At 39.9% G+C, this 19622-nt stretch overlaps 1 protein-coding gene across 17 annotated transcripts in view; it reads left to right on the top strand.

Annotated features, from left to right (window-relative positions):
• The window catches only part of NRXN1 (neurexin 1), a 1556457-nt gene that overhangs the window by 819662 nt on the left and 717173 nt on the right, over positions 1-19622 (top strand). For all 17 annotated transcript variants that reach the window (XM_086927741.1, XM_086927742.1, XM_086927749.1 and 14 more), the window contains one exon: positions 4856-5239. In XM_086927741.1, coding sequence (XP_086783867.1) covers positions 4856-5239 — 384 coding nt within the window. The remainder of the gene's footprint in view (positions 1-4855; positions 5240-19622) is intronic.

Consider the following 19622-nt stretch of genomic DNA (forward strand, 5'->3'; position numbering starts at 1 on the left):
ATGGTGCCAGGTCTAACACTTAGGCAAAAAAAGCTTTATGAATCAGGATTGCATGTAAGAATGTCATACACCTTGGCTTCCATGAGAATATGTGTATCAAAAATGAGCATAAGCACATGCATTTTTCGGGGGGAAAAATTCTTTAAAAGAAACACAACTATTTCCCATGGAAAAATCTATTTTTTATATCCTCACTAATGGAAGTGTACCATTTTGGTTCCCACCCTTGAAAGGCATTGACTACTGCCTTTTGCGTGAGCACTTTCTGAATATTTACAAAGGCTTAAGATTCGAGTTCCCATTACATTTATTTTCTCATCCCTCCTGTAAAACACCTTTTCCTGATCGTAATCTTAAAAATCAGAAATGTGCAGCCACAAGTTTCTAACTTTGCAAGGTCGCAGGTTTCAACTTCTTGTAGTTCACAAAGGATTCCAAGGCTACACAAAGAAACTTAGAACAGTCACAGGGATTCATGCATGCAGCTCTGATGCGTTTCTGAATTCCTCTTAACTCACCTGCTGAGACATTTTATTTCATGCACAACTATACTTACTGGACAGTTTGTATTGTGTAATGCCTTTCCACATGTGCAGAAGCCTCTAGCAGTTAAAAAGCAGGGGCAGATGATTTTGAGGACCACAACTAACTTAAGATTTTCAATAGGTTAAAAAGTTTATGACTGCAATGTTTTTAAGCTTGGGATTCTGAATAACATCATACACAAATTGAGCTTCGCTCTCATTGTCTATTTGATGTCATGCAAAACCATTTGGTAAAGAACTTCCCAGTCATTCACTGTTAACCACCTCTAATTCTAGATGTACCATGAAGTGATACACTCTACCAATCTTTTATTGGTACAGAGTCGGTGCAGTTTCCCTGCATCTTCTTGCAAAACCCTTGTGCCGCCATACGCTGCAACATGGCGCAAGTACTGACAGGAGCGTCAGAAATTCTGATGCATCAGTTGCGCAAAAGTTACACATTTCTGGAGTTGTGTCGCAAGCACAATGCAACCCCAGCAATGCATGGGGAGGGCTATACTTACTGTGTTGCATCACTCCTTACACCTGCTCCAAGCAGGCGTAAGGTTCTGACTCAGTGGCGTCCTAAAAGTGGTGCAGTGAAATCTTGTACATGTCACTGCATCACATTGCAATGATGCTTTCCTGTGTGGGAACACCCACCCTGCATTCATTATACCTGACACAGGTATAATGTGGTTATATTTTTGAAAAAGGGGGACCCATTCAAATGCAATGTGCTTACTAGTCGCAGGTATAATGTGGTGCAAGGCTTTGCAAGATGACGCATCTCCCTAGATGCATCACGTTGTAAATGGGTCACAACTTTTGCGCAGCCGTTGTGTCACAAAAGTGACACTACGGCGGAGTAAAAATGAAGCAAGGGGTTTGTAAATCTGCCCCTTGATGGTTTATACTCCAATAAGAACCAAGCGAAATGCAGCATTATGAGCGAAATGTTTACAAAAGTAACAACAATTTACAGAGATTGGCTCTCTAATTTCCATTGATTAAGGACTCTTTATTGCAATGAGCATGACACAATATCACAATGAATCGCCAACAGAAATTCCTAGAGATAATAACTGTTGGGACTTGGTTCATTAGTAGAAGTAAGTAGGTACCTACCACTACTAATAAGGCGGAAATCACAATATAAGACCCAGTCAAAGTCTCAATAAACTATTCCCTTGCTCAACTCCTGGTAGATGGCTAAGAGCAGGCAAATTTAACTTAGAAGACAGCTGTGAAAAGCATTTAAAAACACCAATACATGAAATAAGTAAGACACACAATAAAAATCCAACACCAATTTATAAAAAGAGGAAATATTTTTATGATTAAAATGACAAAAAAAACAATGAAGGGAACCAGAGATATGATTCTTTTAAGACTAAAAGTAAAACTAGCACTCAGAATCAAATAGGGCTCAAAGGGTTAAAAAAGGTTGCGCTGGACCAGGACAAAGTCAAGAGTCCAGCCCACCCACGATGTAACACTTTTACAGTTGCTTCTAGAAGTGTTTCTTGATGCACAAAAGTTGTCTATAGCTCCTGCTGTGCGTTCAGAAGCTCTGGTTCGCCTCTTGGGATCTGGGATGACAACTCCCACAGTGCACCTGGTTAATACAAGTAAAATATCACCGGGAGTTGTCCTTGTTGTTGATATTGCAGGTCGCCCCTGCAGCACTTTTCTAGCTCTTGTGATCAAGGAGTCCACTCATTATCCTTTAAGACAGGCAAAGGCACTTTCTTGTGAATCCTTATAAGTGAGGTAGGTGCAGTCCTCATGAGTGCAGTCCTCTCTTGTGCAGTCCAAGGGTCCAGCAGGGCAATCCTTCTCCAGAAATTTCTTTTGGGTTTTTGAGGGTCCACAACACCAGTCCAAGGCTTCAGAATCTCGTGAGTTCCTCCTTTGGAAGTTGGGACTACAAGGCCCAGAATGGATCTTACCAAATCCTTAAATATCCACTGAATGCTGTCCAGCTGGGTTCTTCATGGTGGAGATGATGTAGACAGAGCTCATTAAACTTGTTGCTTTCAGGGAGGCAACTCCTTCAACTTTCAAAGCAAAGCAACGTTATTTTTGTGCTGAATACCGAAGTGTACGGCAGGTGCAGTCCTTCTGAGTGCAGTCCTCTCTTGTGCAGTCCAAGAGTCCAGCAGGGCTGTCCTTCTTCTTCTTGTAGGTTCAAGGCAGGGATGTTAGTTGCTGGGCAGCTCTACAATATGTAGCCAATGTTTTGGAGGCAAACAGGTGCGCATCCCTGACCAAATGGGTACATGGTCACACCCAGAAGTATGACAGCTTCCTCCACCATATGGCGTATTCTTGTCCCAGAGGCCACTGTACTTCTGAAATGGAGAAATTCTTTTTGGGAGGTTAGTTTTTGGTTAAGCCAACCCACTGGCATGGCCAACTTTCCCTAAGACTCCCATTTGAGACCCTCTGATAATTCAAGTACTCCTGTTTGGCTAGGGGTGCAGGATGTGGGGGTGAGCTTGTGTCCTGTCCTGTCCTGTCATTCCCTCTTTGAAAACCAGTTTGGCTACTCCACCCCATTCTGCTTTTGCTGTACAGCTGAAGATCTCCTCCCATCAGATGTCCTTTGTCTCTATGCAGGCCACTTCCCACCTCATCAGGGCTAGGGCTGGCTGATCAAGAGATTTTGGTGTATACAATGGTTCTGTCGGGTATGCAACCTGATTACTTCAAAGTGTGAATTAATCATTCAAAACTTTACTTCAATAAAAACTCCACTGAAAACATTATTAAATGTAAATCCAAACCAAAAAACAGGGTAACAGTAGATTTTAATTTATGAATTCTTTTCATTCATAAAACCCCTTTTGACAATGCATGAAGAATATTTTAGGACTCTAGTACATTTTAATAAACGGCACATCAAACAAAGACTTTGGAAGTACCTTTAATTCCAAAGTCAAATTTGCATATATTTCTATTTTGAAAGCATTCTGTACAGCAGGGCTGCCTTTAAAATACCAGCAGGTAACGCAGCAGGGCATACTTAAGTGCATTACATCTACTAAGCCACTAAACCTAAATGCCCTACCATATACTAAGGACTAGGTTGTTAGTACCAATTGTAATTATACCTAATTACCATATACTTTTAATCAGAGCACAGGCTGGTTAGTAGATTCCAGGACACAATCAGTCATAAAAACAGCATCTAGTAGTCAAAATGGGGGCACAAATGTAGGAGGACACTGCAAAAAGCCCTGGTATCTCACAAAAACCTTTTATATTTCAGAAAACTCAAAAAGATTCTTTAAAGTTTTCTATTTGAAAACATAGATCTTAAAAACTTTGGCTACAGTAATAAATTAAGTAGATTACACAGATATCGATCAAATAATAATATATTTCTAAACAAATATTAGCAGTCCAACAATAACCACTTTTCACTTAACAATAAATTCCTGATGGTAGGTGTGGTTAAATGTAAACTGTTTAAAATGGTCATCAGTGAGATGTCCTTTCTATACACTCTACAGTCAAAGAAGACAGCAGGAACTTAAATGTAATGTAACCAATCTTCCTATCACGATTATCAAAACTGTTTCAAAAGATCCTAATCTTCCAATTATGATGCTATAAAAACACACTTATTAAATACAATGCAATACTTTTACCTATTCTATCATACCAACTGAATGACTTTTAACTACAATTGCGACTTACATTAGGTTTGTCTTTCAAGCTCACAAGCACAAATATTTTTAACAATTTAAAGTGGTATGGGTATTAATTTATATTAATCATGAGAAGACGCTTGCTGCTATAAGTCTGGAGTGCTTACTTAAAATGAAGTAGAATATGTGATTGTCATGTACAAATGTCACTGGTGAATACAACAAGGGCTTGCGTTACTGCTCGGAGGTGATAGTCTAGACTGTTCACATTGGAGTTGTATCAAATCTGAGCCGTACTTTGTTGGTCCCTACCTGTAGTGGCACAGTGAACAAAAAACAATGGCTTGGAATGTGGCCCAGAGTTATTAACAGTGGCTAAAATTAATTTAAGGATTCCACCGTGCTTTTTTGTTTGTTCTCTATATATGCTATATATGCTAACACCATGGTACCATTGTGGGGTGGATTTTTCCATTAGAAAAACCTAGCATAATGAGTAAAGGAAGAAAACACCAATTTTGGTACTATGGTAAACAACATATTATCTTAATTGTATTGATGTATCCTGTAATATTTACATTCTGGAAGCTATTGAGGAATTACAGATTCACAATGTTCTCTGTCTGGTGGAATGTATACCTGTGCTGATTATTTGCTGTCTTCATTTACCAGGTACCATTTCTGTCAACACTCTTCGCACACCCTACACCGCACCTGGAGAAAGTGAGATCCTAGATCTTGATGACGACCTGTATCTGGGAGGCCTACCAGAAAACAAATTAGGCCTGGTTTTCCCAACAGAGGTGTGGACGGCTCTGTTGAACTATGGCTACGTTGGGTGCATTAGAGACTTGTTCATCGATGGCCAAAGTAAAGACATTCGACAAATGGCTGATATACAAAATACAGCTGGTGTGAAGCCAACATGCTCGAGAGAAACAGCAAAACCTTGCCTGAGCGTACCTTGTAAAAACAATGGAGCCTGCAGGGATGGGTGGAACCGATATGTCTGTGATTGTTCTGGTACTGGTTTTCTGGGACGATCTTGTGAGCGAGGTACGTTCTGTTATATCATCAACTTCATGAGTATGTGATAAAGTGTTCATGTTGTCGTTCTTTCAGATTTGTTTTAATTTTGTAGTGGTTTGGACAACGTATAGAGTAACAACCAAAACAATGTGAATTATACAAATGTTTTGTATGTGTTATATTTCATAATTTGCTTCAGAGAGCAAACTACCTGAGCCAGCAATATTAAGTGATTGCAGTAGCACAATGACCGAGTTAGTAATCTGAGGGTTAAGATAAATATCTTAGGGCCTTATTACAAGCTTGGCGGCCCTAACTTGGCGGTCCTCCTTTAGGACCGCCACCACTGCAGCCAGAGAAGCCCATGGAGTTTAATCAGGGGTGTTGTCAGGCGGTGCTTCAGTGGTCTTATGGCGGCGGCTGTGTTAGGCTCATAGGAGACCCTTAACAGAAGACTGCCACTGTGACAGTACCTGTAGCACATTCCTACACGGTGTGACATACATCCATGTTGTGCATGCCACACCATGCCGGAAGGGGGGTGCAAATCCAGGGGGACACAACATATTACCTCCTGCATGCACCCCCAAGCCTTGTTAGGGCCCCCTTAGTTACATTTCCACCATCCTTTTCATGGCAAGCTCACCGTAATGAAATGGGTGGTGGAAATGAGACTCAGAATATTATATGCTCGGCAGTGAAGCAGTGGAAACACCTGCGTATTCCTGCCCCTTTCCACTGCACCACCGCTGCAAGATCCTACATCCCGGCAGAATGGCGGTCCTGTGGCAGTCCAACCCCCACACTTGAAATACGGCAGGTGGACCCACAGTTGTGGTGGGCAGACCACCACCGCAAGGAACACCGTACTCGGAATAAGGCCCCTAATATTTTCCCAAACTATTCCTTGCAGACTTGAAGACAAATAAGTTCATCACTGACCTATCCGTCTACTTCTCAATTCACTGCATTTTCTAAAAGAAGGATCCTATCCCCTTAGATTAAAGCTTGTTGTATAACAGGCTAAATATGAAAGAAGGCTTCTGAATTCACATACATTGACATGGGTTAAAATTGCTCTTGATATGTATATTTTAGCAATTTGGGTCTGCATCAGGTAAAGTGGGGTTTATTCTCTTCTGTCTTGGAGAGATTTAACTCAGGAGGCGTACTAAGAAATGAATGCTGGCCCCAATGTTGTTGCAGGCTTAAGGGAAATATGGTTTACATACAATTCTAGGTTGTGCACCTGTCCACTCTAGAACCTAGCGTAAACTGCCTTTGTGGTGCTGGTTCAGGTCTGCAGTTTCCTAACAGATGTGGGTGGATGAGGTGGAATCAGATATTGCATCCAAGTTATGTAAGAGTTTTTTGGTCCCCAATTTAAAGGCTTTGACTATGGGTGTGCTCTTGCACATATAGATGGGAGCAGAGTCTCACTGATTGGATGAGCTCTTCCTCTTGGGCCCTGATGCCCACAGTGGTGTGTTGCTACATACATTGGAGGGCATCACTATGTTTATGAACACTTCCAGGGGATAAAAAACACACAATTCCGCCTTCCTGGTCTACAGTTTGAGCTTGTGCATGGAGGTTGTTTCTTCACTCACTGAGTTGTCCAACAAGCAATGACAAAGCTACATTCAGGCTTTTTAGGAGAAGCATTAGGTAATAGTTCTACATCTTTGGTGCATTGCCCCCGCTGACCTAGAATCAAAGCCTCATAATGAAGCAGCATCCAGTGCTACGATAATATGACAACAGGGAGGTAATAGGGTCACTTTGTTAAATAAACTGCATTATTAAGGGTAAGCTGTATCCCCACAGAAGAGTCTAATGTCATGGAGGCAGAAGATGAAGTTTGAATTGTCAGTGGTAAGCTTAAAAGGCAGGAGCAGAAGATGTTTGTAAAGAAGATAACTTAGAAAAAGGGCATTACTTTTATTGCATTTTTAGGAAAGGATATGTTGGTGCGGGTCTTTTCAGAAAAGAAACCCTGTAAATCTAGTAACATAATATCATGACATCAAAGTTAAAAAAATGAATATTAATTCTTCTTACATATTTGTAATTTCACGAGAGACTATACAGTGAGCCCATCGTCACCCTGCCTGTATGCCCTATAAATGGACCCATTATTAAGAATACTTATCGACCACCGTCCTATGGTACCCTCGATTGAATAATAAGGTTAAGGTCTATGTAGACGATGTACTAATTTTTACACCAGACTTAACATTACTTTCTCCAAAATTGAAGACAATGCAACTATTTCAGGAAAGGTATCTGAATACAATCAATATGTGAGGAAAACGGAAATAGAGTAAATACATGAATTATTTGGGCATTAGACTCACACCCAGGTTTAAAACCCTAAAAGAGGCTAATTATAAGAACATTCTTAGAGAGTTCACTTTGTTAGTGGGGAAGTGGGAGAGGCTACCCATTTCAATTCTAGGAAGGACTAATATTAATGAAAGGACCTTTCTATTAAAACGTTTGCAATTTTTAAGACACTATCTATTTATCTCCCACTAGTCTTTTTTAAACACATCGGTGCCACTATCAAATACTCCATACAAGGACATCATAGGGCAGAAGGTCTAACAGATATCTTATCTAAAACTGGTATCTACAACTGCCAATGGAAACGGATGAAAGAATGGGATTTCTCTAATATCCAATTTTACTATTGTGCTGCAATATGTAGGAGGAATTACAAAATTGATTAAGCATCAGGATAGTACTCTTGTATTTGTGAAAGCAATTACCAATATAACACATAACTTATTATATAGTACTCACATCCAAGCACCACCTCAAGCAAGTCAAATATAAATGTATCTTGTAGTAGCATGGGCATCCCAGGAAGTTTCTGTCACCCATCTCATCCACTTCCTCCATGATGATGGTTCCTATCTCTCTTTCAGGGTGTCTTTCAGACATTCACATCAATGCCATTATGTGTTCAGAGGTATGATATCTAAATGGTGTCTCTTACAAAGTATGTGTTAGTTGGGGAGAATGTGAGTCCTTCCCAAGTAACAAGCCCAAAATCAATACAAGTAAAGCACAAAAGGTCAATAAACCTGTTCTTGACCCCTAGTAGCAACGGCGTAGAGCAGATAGGCTTAACTGAAGGAAAAGTGTGTAAAGTATTTAGCAGTACCAAAATAACTAAAAAGTCAGAACACAAACAAATCCAACAAACAATTAATAAAAATCAAGAAATTCAATAAGGGTATCATAAAATCTGAAGCTTTAAAGTTGTAGGTCAAAAAGATCCATTATAAAGTAATGCACCAATCAGTTTCTGTTCATAGTTGACCAGGGACCTAGGTGTGATTTCAGGCCAACTGTGATAACGTAGAGTTCACAATCACCAAGAATTTCCTCCCGTTCAAAGTTTTTACCTTCTGACATAGCCTTATTTATGGAAGTCAAATTCCTCCAGTGGGGCAAGGTTGCAGGCTGTGTCTGACAATGTCTACTCAAAATGTATACCCTCTGGATGAGGTGTTATTGAATCCATTAATTTGGCATGAAAAATTACGATCAGACAAATTCCACTTTTGCCCCATTCAAAATCCTCTCTTTAATTTGCCCCTTGTCCAGTTAAAAATTTAAAGAACAGATGTAAACTTTCTTTTGTACCCCAAAAACCTCCAGTCGGATTGGTCTGGAAGCTGTAGCTAGGCAAGTCGCACCAAAGTCAGATACTTCATCTGCTAGGATTTGCTCAAGTCTTCTTTTGGGGAGCATGAGTTTCAGACAAGGTCAACTGAATTCTCTCCACTGCCAAGGTAGTGCCTTCACCTGGAATCCTTTGATCATTGGTCCTGGTCTTCTAGAGGGCAGGAAGTAAAAATAAATCCCAGTTCCAACTTTTTCCAACTTTTTGTAATAGCTTCTCTTGATACCTTCTAAGGCTCCAAGAACATGGGGACAGCCCTCACAATTCATGACCCACTCCAGCAAAGGCCACCAGCACAGTCCAGTCCAGGTTCACTTCCCAGTAGTGAACTCGTCACTCCAAGAAATGGTTTCTTGTAGTTTTCAATGTCCCTGTGGACACACAGGAGGTCAGCCATATAAACCTGGAGTCCACTTCTCAGCCCTGGATACAAGGGGATGCATGTCAACCTGTTCAGGTTTCCACACCAGTCAAAGAAAGAAGGTCCAAACGTCTTCTGTTATTTCTAAAAGTCCAGATGTGAGGAGCTGGAATGAGGCGTCAAGTTGTATAGTTTGTTAACCATTGGGTGACCCCTGACCAATCCCTAGCCAATCGGTAAAAGTCCCAAATGAAAACCTTTTGATTATCAGATTCTGGCGTGGGTACAGCTCTGGGGAGGCAGTGAACTCTAACTGGAATGGAAGCCCAAGATCTGCTTGCTTGATTCTTTTCTCCAGTCAGGAGACTATGGGTAGCAGCAAAGGGATACCATAAGCTGTTTGGGGAGCCAGATATTGGCAAGCTATCAGTGTCAGCAGAGGGTGTGTAGCAGACTGTGACATGTCTCAGAGTTTTATTGGCCTGAATAACTGAAGACTACAGGTGGTGGTGTGAATAAACATGCATTAGAAATAACATTCACAAGAGGAGGGGAAAGTGTTTAGAGGCACAAAATACTGCAGCCAGCTTCAATTATGGGGAGTAATTAAGCACTTTTGGAGTGCCATCCCATATGATGAGTGTAGAAGATGGTCGTGATCTTTACTTCAACCATCTTAAAGCTACTTCTCTGCTATTAATATCAACAATTTCATATTCATATTCTTGCGGTTTCATTTTATCATCCCTTCAACTATCGCATTTTTCTTTTTATTTGTGGATTCCTAGTAACAGTGGGGAGTGGTGAGTTAGTACTAGTTAATCAACCAAGTGGAAGAAAGGACTAAGCAAATCAAGATTGACACTGACAACTAAGGGTTAGGTCAAACTTTTACATATCACTCTTTTTACTGAAGAGGTACAAGTGGTGCTGATTGAATGATTGATTAGATAATTTAAAGAAATTAGTTAAAATATATACTCAAAATGATGATTTGGTTTAGTTTGGTAAGGTGGATGGGGGCGTAGATTATGTTTCAGTACATCTGGCTATGGTAACATTATACACTAATGTGATGTGAAGGTGTAACAAGGTTGGTGGTACGAATGAAGATGTTATGACCGGTGTGCTCTAGCAACATTGTTCAGTGAGTCTACATTCTTTCACTGGTGGCCTGGGGGTTTATAAATCTGTGATTGGCTTGGTAAATTGGTGACAGACCAAGCAGGAAGCAGTGGTACTGCCCCTTTACATTGAACTATGGGTGCAGTGGGCCACTATTTGAATTGGTCAAGCCCTTATGTTGGGGTTGGCCAGTCTGGGTGTGGTGTTGCATCGTGTGAAGGTGAGGAAAGGATGATTGAAAGCAGTGCAATGTTTGAAATTGAGAAAGATGCATTATGGGGAACTGTAGAAAGGAGACAGACACCAGTGCCAGGTGTGGTGGTCTGAGCTGGGAGAACAGTTTCATGTGATATAAATTAAGCAGGGTGCTACAGCATCCCTAGCCTACATCAACAAGTTAATTACCAGAAGAGTTGATGTACACGCGTGGCTGTTATTTAATGGCCAGTATCATTACAAAATGTATTACAATAAGAGAGCCAGTTAATCGTAAATTAAAGTGAGCGACGTTTGGAAATGAGTAGTATTAATAACCTCAGTTTATCAGGTGGTTTTGTCTACATTTTGAATCCTGCAGTACAGATTGGTTTCTTTTTTTTAAAATCTTTTTTACTAAGCAAGCTCATAAGACAGTACATGATTGAGCATATGCGCATGTATACGCCTAGGTGAAATTGCTGGCTAGGATACAGCATGGAAGGGGTGGTACAATCACAATCATCATAAAATCAATCATAATATTGGATTAACAATTCTATCCAAAACAGTGAAGTGAATTATAGAAGGCTCATTGTTTTACATTGCAGAATTGGTGCTTCTATGTCGCAGGGGCACTAAGCCTCACTATGCATTTCTGTAGCTGCGCCTTTGGAACCCTATTTTTTCCCATAACCTTAATCACTATCTACTTTTGTACACTACCTCTTCTGCTCATTAGCACCAGTCCAAATCACTCTCCCACTCTGTCACTGACGGGGGAGGTGTCTGGCTATATTTCGTTTTGCAAATCCCGCCGCCAGCACCAGCCAAATTCTAGTACACCTAGGCCAATCGTCCTCTCCCTTGATCATTAAAAGGAGCCACCTTGCATCCATTGAGAATTCCGTCCCTGATACCTTTGACAGTATAATCATGTCTCTTTTCCAGAACGAATTAATCACAGGGCATTCCCAGAGGATATGGTAGAAGGAGCCCTCCTGCTGGCAGCCCTTCACACACAACCTCGTCTATGTCTGACCCCACTTGTGAAGGTGTATGTGTGGATAATAAGAACGGTGTAGTATCTTAAGCTGTATCAACCTGAATTGTGCACAGAGATTCTGTCTAGCTGTATCAACCTAAATCATGTACAGAGCTTCTGTCGAGTCTTCATCTTCTATATTACCTTGGTCATCTACCCATGCTCTTCAAAGGGGAGCTAGAGGCTATGGTGCATTTATGAGTTTTCAGTATATTGTTGACATCCCTTTGTCAGGGATGGGGGTCCAACAACAGCCAGTCTTCCAGAGGGGAGTAATCTGCAACTACAGTGCCCCACTGTATGTGCCTTAGCAGGGCATGCATGAACCTCAAGTAGGGAAACCTTTGAGATGGTGTCAGGCTATATTCTTGCTGTAGGTCATCAAAGGCGAGAGGTTCACTATTCCTCCACACATTCCCAAGGTTCTCAATGCCTATAGTCTGCCAGCCCCTGAATCCTACCAAAAGTAGCCACTTCCCTCAGCCAAACTCTGCACCACAAGGGTGTCATGCCAATCAACCCCCCTGCCATACCAGAAACCTGTTTGTGTCAATTCAGCACTTAACCACTGCAGCGGTAGGTCCTGGCCAGTCTGGACTTGTCTTTTGGATGTAGAGGAGTGGTTTGTAGTTCCCGCCCATCATCACATCCCTATCTGTTCTATTAGCCGGCTATTCTTTGTCTGCATAGACCCAATCATTTATGACCAAAAGTTGTGAGGCCCAGAAATAAAGTTTAATATCAGGGACAGCAAATCCAACCTCATGTACCCCTCTCTGTAACTTGAGTAGGGCTATCCTAGGTACACCTCCCTGCCACAGCAGTGTGTTGATCTCTTGTGCCACTTGCCTAAAAAAGGTAGGGGGGACCGACTATGGTGTATTTTGCAAGATGTATAGGAGGCGCGGTATGGCCATCATTTTATATAGGGTGGCTCTGTGCATCAAGGACAGCGGCAAGGTACGCCATTGTAATATATCTGTTTGGAGTCTATTTAGTGGGGGGGTTGAGGTTCCTCTGCAGGAACAATTGATGGTCACTAGTTATCTGAATCCCTAGCTATTTAAAGCTATCTACTGTGGTCGGGCTGCACATCTCGCTAGGAGTTTCGGAGGGGGGCTAGACAGGGGAAACACCACCAACTTCGTCTAGTTTATTAGCCCGAGTAACTTCCAAATAGTTTGAATACATGCAGAACCCTTGCTATGGAATGGTGTGGCTTTGAGAGATACAGAATTATGTTGTCATTATATAGAAAGATGTGCTCCTCCCAGCCCCCTAGCCCTGTGATGCCCCAAATCAGCGGGTCAATCCTAATTAAGTGTGCCAGAGGCTCCAGCGCTAGAGCAAACAGCAATGGCGATAGGGGCAGCCTGGCCTGGCGCCCCTTCACAGCTGGAAGAGTCTGGATATGCTCCACTGACTCGCACTCGAGCTAGTGGGCCCTTATAAAGCAGTCTTACCCATCCACAGAACTTAGGGCCAAACCCCAGCCTGGAAAGCATGGTACATAGATAGGGTCACTCTATACTGTTGAAGACCATTGATGCGTCCAGTGCCGTATGCTGGGGTGAGAGGTATTTTGTCAGGTGGAAGACTCCGTAGAGCATCTGTAGATTGTGGCCGGTGCTTCTGTGTGGCATAAAGCCCGATTGCAAGCACCTTTGCAAGCACCTTTGCTTCCATGTTCAACAGGGAGATTGACCTCTATGAACCTCACTGGTATTGGGGTTTGCCTGCCTTGTGTATAACTACAATTGTAGCTGTGCGCTGGTCTATAGGCAATTGTCCCTCTTCCCCAGCTACCTCAAACATTCCCTTTAGAGGTTGTGATATATTAGTAGAGAGGCCTTTGTAAAGTTCCACAGGAAGTCCGTTCAGACCTACTGCCTTCCCTGACTTCAATGACCCAGGGGTGTCTGACAATTCCTCTTCTGTAAGGACTAGTTTTTTTTTACTTATATCCCACAAGAGTCACTGTTCATATGAAGGAGAGGTAAAGAAAGAAACTATAGTCATTCTAATACTGTGAGTACTGGGGACAATGTGTCCTGATCTTGGTGCCCTTACACACCCCGAAGGATGTCATGCTTCATCACTGGGCAATGCTCTTCGCTGGGCCAGCGCTGCAATGCCCTACCGGTCCGCCGAAGGGTCATTTTATTAGAGATCTTTTCAGGATAAAGTCGTAACGGTGCATGGTGGTATGAGTGGAAGTAGTGTCCTAACATAAAGTTTAAAAGATGACTGGAGGGATGACTAGAAATTTTATTAAAGAGAGAGTCCCTCTGTCATCAACAAAAAACAAGAGGTAGTGCTGCTTTGAGGGAGATAATGGCCCTCTGTAGCTAAACATAAAACACACCCCTAAAGGGCATGTTTAGGGGTCGGCATGTTTCGCACAATTTATTGGTCTAAGGAGGGGATCCCATGCGCTGCTTCAGGACCAGAGAAAGTGTGGTGATTGATAGGAAAGAAAAGTGGCCTGTAACAATTATTCTAGTGCCATTTAAAATGAGGAAGTGGAATTCTTGAACGTCAAAAGCAGAAATAAAAAAATCTGTATTTATGAGCCCTAATAATAGGGTACCTTAAAAAGGGGCCTGGGTCCTCCATTGGTGAACCAGGTGCTCATGGACATTGTCATCTACCGTTAAGGTACAGTGAGTGAGTCTTTAGTGAACTATAGGGATATAGCGACAAAACAGGACGAACAAACACATAGGCTTACATGAGAATATGTTTTAAGCCATGGCGTAGTATCGAATTGTTGTTGCAAGACAAACAAAACATATGGTACCCAGTATCTCTGTCAGGCCGCCATGGTAGAAAGGCAGACTAAGGTGCACAAAACATATAAGAATGGCAAACCTCAGGTCACTGTTTAAATATAAAGCAAAACACTGATCGTAATACGCTCACCCAAGTAAAACGGAAGGATTCCCCATGAGATTCGTCTATGGGTATCCTCGAGATCTGTTGTGAGCAGTTACAGTTTTAAATTATTGTGGGGAAAACAAGTGTGGCTGCCCTAAGTTGCCACCAAAAAATTTAATGGAGCAATCCAGCTTTTTTACTTACATTTTCTCATAGGTATGAGAGGCCTTTTCACCTACCCGACCTCACGCCATCTCTGTAGAGGCTGTTATGTGCCTGCTGCTGCATTTTGTAGCAGTGAGGTGACTGGCTTGTCTGTGCATTGCTGGTTTCCAGGTCACGTGTTGGCGTCCCGAGCGTCAGGAAACGTGCCTAGATGCCGACCACGCATGCAGGGGTGCCATGTTGGAGTGGCAAGAAACCCATTTGTAAATAATTATAATGTGTTTTGGTGTCAAAACAAGTATATAGGGTAATGTCGCACTGCAAATAGGGTACACAGTCTAAATATCGAGTTTGTAATATCGACCTACAGAAATATCGAGTCTGAAATATGGAAGGTAAAGAATATCGAGGTCAAGAATATCAATTTTTTTATATCGATGTAAGTAATATCGAAGTCAGTAATATTGATACAAAACATATCGATGTTACTAATTTCGATGTTACTAATATCCATATTTGTATTATTGTTGTGTATTTTATTATGTATTTAATATGTATGTGTTATATGTTTTTTGTTAAGTATTTTAATTGTTTTAAATTATATGTGTACTATTTTTATATATTAATAATGTTATTTTTAAGAATGGCAAACCTCAGGTCACTGTTTAAATATAAAGCAAAACACTGATCGTAATACGCTCACCCAAGTGAAACGTGAAGTATTCCCCATGAGATTCGTCTATGGGTATCCTCGAGATCTGTTGTGAGCAGTTACAGTTTTAAATTATTGTGGGGAAAACAAGCAAGTGTGGCTGCCCTAAGTTGCCTCCATAAAATCCAATGGAGCAATCCAGCTTTTTTACTTACATTTTCTCATAGGTATGAGAGGCCTTTCCACCTACCTGACCTCACGCTATCTCTGTAGAGGCTGTTATGTGCCTGCTGCGGCATTTTGTAGAAGTGAGGTGACTGGCGTGTCTGTGCATTGCTGGTTTCCGGGTCACGTGTTGGCGTCCCGAGCTTCAGGAAGCGTGCCTAGATGCCGACCACGCATGCACGGGCGCCATGTTGGAGTGGCAAGAAACCCATTTGTAAATAATTATAATGTGTTTTGGTGTCAAAACAAGTATATAGGGTAATGTTGCACTGCAAATAGGGTACACAGTCTAAATATCGAGTTTGTAATATCGACCTTCAAAAATATCGAGTCTGAAATATGGAACGTAAAGAATATCGAGGTCAAGAATATAAATTTTTTTTATATCGATGTAAGTAATATCGAAGTCAGTAATATCGATACAAAACATATTGATGTTACTAATTTCGATGTTACTAATATCCATATTTGTATTATTGTTGTGTATTTTATTATGTATTTAATATGCATGTGTTATATGTTTTTGTTAAGTATTTTACTTGTTTTAAATTATATGTGTACTATTTTTATATATTAATAATGTTATTTTTAAGTCAATTTTATGTTTTAGTACTGGAGCGGGTTGTGAGTTTATAGGGGAAGAGATTGGGAAGTAATTTAAATATATTTAACTAATTATTATTTTTTAGGAATTACAAATTAATTTTAATTAATTTTTGCTTTTAAGTTTTGTAGTGGGTAGTGGGTTTATAGGGGAATTAAGTGGGAAGTATTTTAATTGTATTATTTATTAATTGATTTAATTAATTATTAATTGGCAATTAAATATTTTAATTGTTAATTTATTTTTGAAATTGGTAATCAATGTTTGGAAATGGTAACTAATTTTTTTAATTGGTAAATAATGTTTGTAATTGGTAATTAATGTTTGTAATTGGTAATTCGTTTTTTTTATCAGTAATTCATTCTTCTTAATTGGTAATTTATTTTTCTAATTGGTAATTCATTTTTTTAATTGGTAAGTATTTTCTTTTAATTGGAAATCATTTTTTAATAATTAGTATTTAAGGTTTTATAAAAAGTATTTTTTGGTATAATTTTGTTTTTATTGTTTAAAGTCTTTTAATTGCTTATCAATTTTTGATAATAAATATGTTTTTTGTTTTGAAAAATATTTTATTTTTCAGTATTCATTATATGGTAACTAATAATAATTAATTGATATTTGTTGGTATTTATTGTTAATTAATTATTCAATTGTAATTATATTTTTAATAATTATTAATGGGTATTTGGAAATTATGTTGAGGTATTTAAAATGTAAATTAATAATTACTTTAAATACAAACATTATTTATAAGTATGTTATATTTAATTGTTATATTTAATTGCTATGCTATCCAACGCTTTCACTACTGTTGCACTCACTGGAGTGGGAATAGTAATTTTTACCCACCCGCTAGCCAACGCTTTCCTACTGTTGCACTCTCTGGAGTGGGAATAGTAATTTTTACCCACCCTCTATCTACCGCTTTCCCTATTTATTTATTTATTTATGGATTTTGTAAAGCGCTCGGCTACCCCCAATGGGGGTGTCCCGGCGCTAAAAAAAAACTGATTGGCAGAGAAGAGAGGAAGTAGACTAAACAGATGCAAAAAGCCAAGTCTTCAGGCGTTTGCGGAACTGTTGCTACTGTTGCACTCACTGGAATGAGAATAGTAATTTTTACCCCTATGCTATCCAACGCTTTCCCTACTGTTGCACTCTCTGGAGTGGGAATAGTAATTTTTACCCACCCGCTATCCAACGCTCTCCCTACTATTGCACTCACTGGAGTGGGAATAGTAATTTTTACCTTTATGCTATCCAATGCTTTCCCTACTGTTGCACTCTCTGGAGTGGGAATAGTAATGTTTTCCTTCCCGCTATCCAGAGCTTTCCCTACTGTTGCACTCTTTGGAGTAGGAATATTAATTTTTACCCCTACGCTATCCAACGCTTTCACTATTGTTGCACTCACTGGAGTTGGAATAGTCATTTTTACCCACCCCCTTTCCAACGCTTTCTCTACTTTTGCACTCTCTGGAGCGGGAATAGTAGCTTTAACCCATACGTTATCAAACACTTTCCCTACTGTTGCACTCTCTGGAGTGGGAATAGTAATTTTTATCCCTACGCTATCCAATGCTTTCCCTACTGTTGCACTCACTGGAGAGGGAATAGTAATTTTTACCCCTACGTTATCAAACACTTTCCCTACTGTTGCACTCTCTGTAGTGGGAATAGTAATTTTTACCCATATGCTATCCAATGCTTTCCGTACTGTTGCACTCACTGGAGTGGGAATAGTAATTTTTACCCCTATGCTATTCAACGCTTTCCCTACTGTTGCTGGAGTGGGAACAGTAATTTTACGTTCCACGCTATCCAATGTTTTCCTTACTGTTGTTTTTTTTTTTACTTTAAATAGTAGTTTATTTATTTATCTATTTAATATTTTTTGTATTATTTTAGATAATGTAGTATTTCATTAATTTTAAATATTTTAAAAGTATATTGAATTTTTTTAATGTATTAAAATAATTATTTACTTTTTATTTATGTTATTATTTTATGTGTGTAAATGTATTTGTAATTTATAGTATTTATAAATAATTTATAAGTAAATAAAATAATTATTAAAAGTTAACATTAAGGGAGTATATATTTTATATTTTATGTATATGTTTAATTAATGTTTTATTATTATATATGTATTATTTATTAATTTTAAACATTATTAAATATTTTTAACTATGTTTATTTTATTTATTAGTATTATTTACTTTGTTTTACACATTTATTTTTAACAGAAAAAAAACCGATATTTTTACAATGATATTTTTGTTTCGATTTTTTTTTACTTACCTTGTAGATAGGCTGTCGATATACTTGCCTTCGATATTCCAGCATCAATGTTTCTGTAGGTCGATATTCTGTGAGTCGATATTCTGTAAGTGATTCTGCAAATAGTTTATTGATTACACCCATAATAGCCCAAGAGATTTGTCAAAGGGCTATTGAGTGGCTGGTTGGTCCAGTGAATATAGGAATGTTTTAAAGGGCTCCCACTTGGAACTGGTCATTTGATTGTAGTTAACGACCCAGTGCTCATGATGTATATGTCTAGTAATAGCCCAGGAGTGAAAACATAGGACGGCTATGTTTGAGTCTGATGTGTGATATCGGGGGTTGTTATGGTGTTGCGTCACTGGTAGTTGTCGGGGCATCTAGGCATTGTAATCAGACATTGTCCATATAGACAGCAGTAGTGTGGTAAAGATTAGATAATGGCATTGGGACCCTGAGGATATCATTGTAGGTATATCCAGGTGATCTCATCATTGGGACCCCGTATATTTGTCTGTAATTTGTGGACCCATTGCTGTTGTTTCTGGAACAGTGTTGTAGTATTCCACAGGGGATTGGTCTTCAAATTGGTCCATTGGAGTTGTTCTGTCCAGTGTTGTTTGTCTATGTAATGTGTGTTCATTTTAGTAGTGCTGTGGCCGCAGCGTACATTGCTTCTATGTTCTTTAATCCTAATCCTGACCTGTCTGGTGGTCATACCCAAATAGAGAAGGTTACAAAGGCACCTAATGATGTATACACAGTTCTTGGTGTTGCATTTTGTGTGTCTGCACTGTGTCCATTTAATGTTGCCTAGCTGGAGTTCGTTGGTGTGGGTGATCAGAGTGCACACGTTGCAATTGCCACAAGGGTAATGTCCTGTTACCTTCGGGAGGCCCCATAGAGATATTTGGTCATAAGACTGTTTTATTTGAGGTCTAGTGTGTACTAGCAGGTCTCTCAAATTCTGTGTGTGCTTAAAGGCAAACCTGGGGCGTTCCAGGTTAAGGTCTCCTTTTTTAATGATGTGCCAATTTTTCAGCACTATGGGGTTCATTAGGATGACGGGCGGACTTAGTCCGCCCGCCATCCTATCGAATTATGGGACCGCCGGCCATAAGGGCGGGGTCTTGTGGGGGGTATTAGGATGTGCCCGCTACAGTGGCGGCGCATACTGCATA

The sequence above is a fragment of the Lissotriton vulgaris genome, chromosome 6 (assembly GCF_964263255.1).
Source record: "Lissotriton vulgaris chromosome 6, aLisVul1.2, whole genome shotgun sequence".
Classification (NCBI taxonomy): domain Eukaryota; kingdom Metazoa; phylum Chordata; class Amphibia; order Caudata; family Salamandridae; genus Lissotriton; species Lissotriton vulgaris.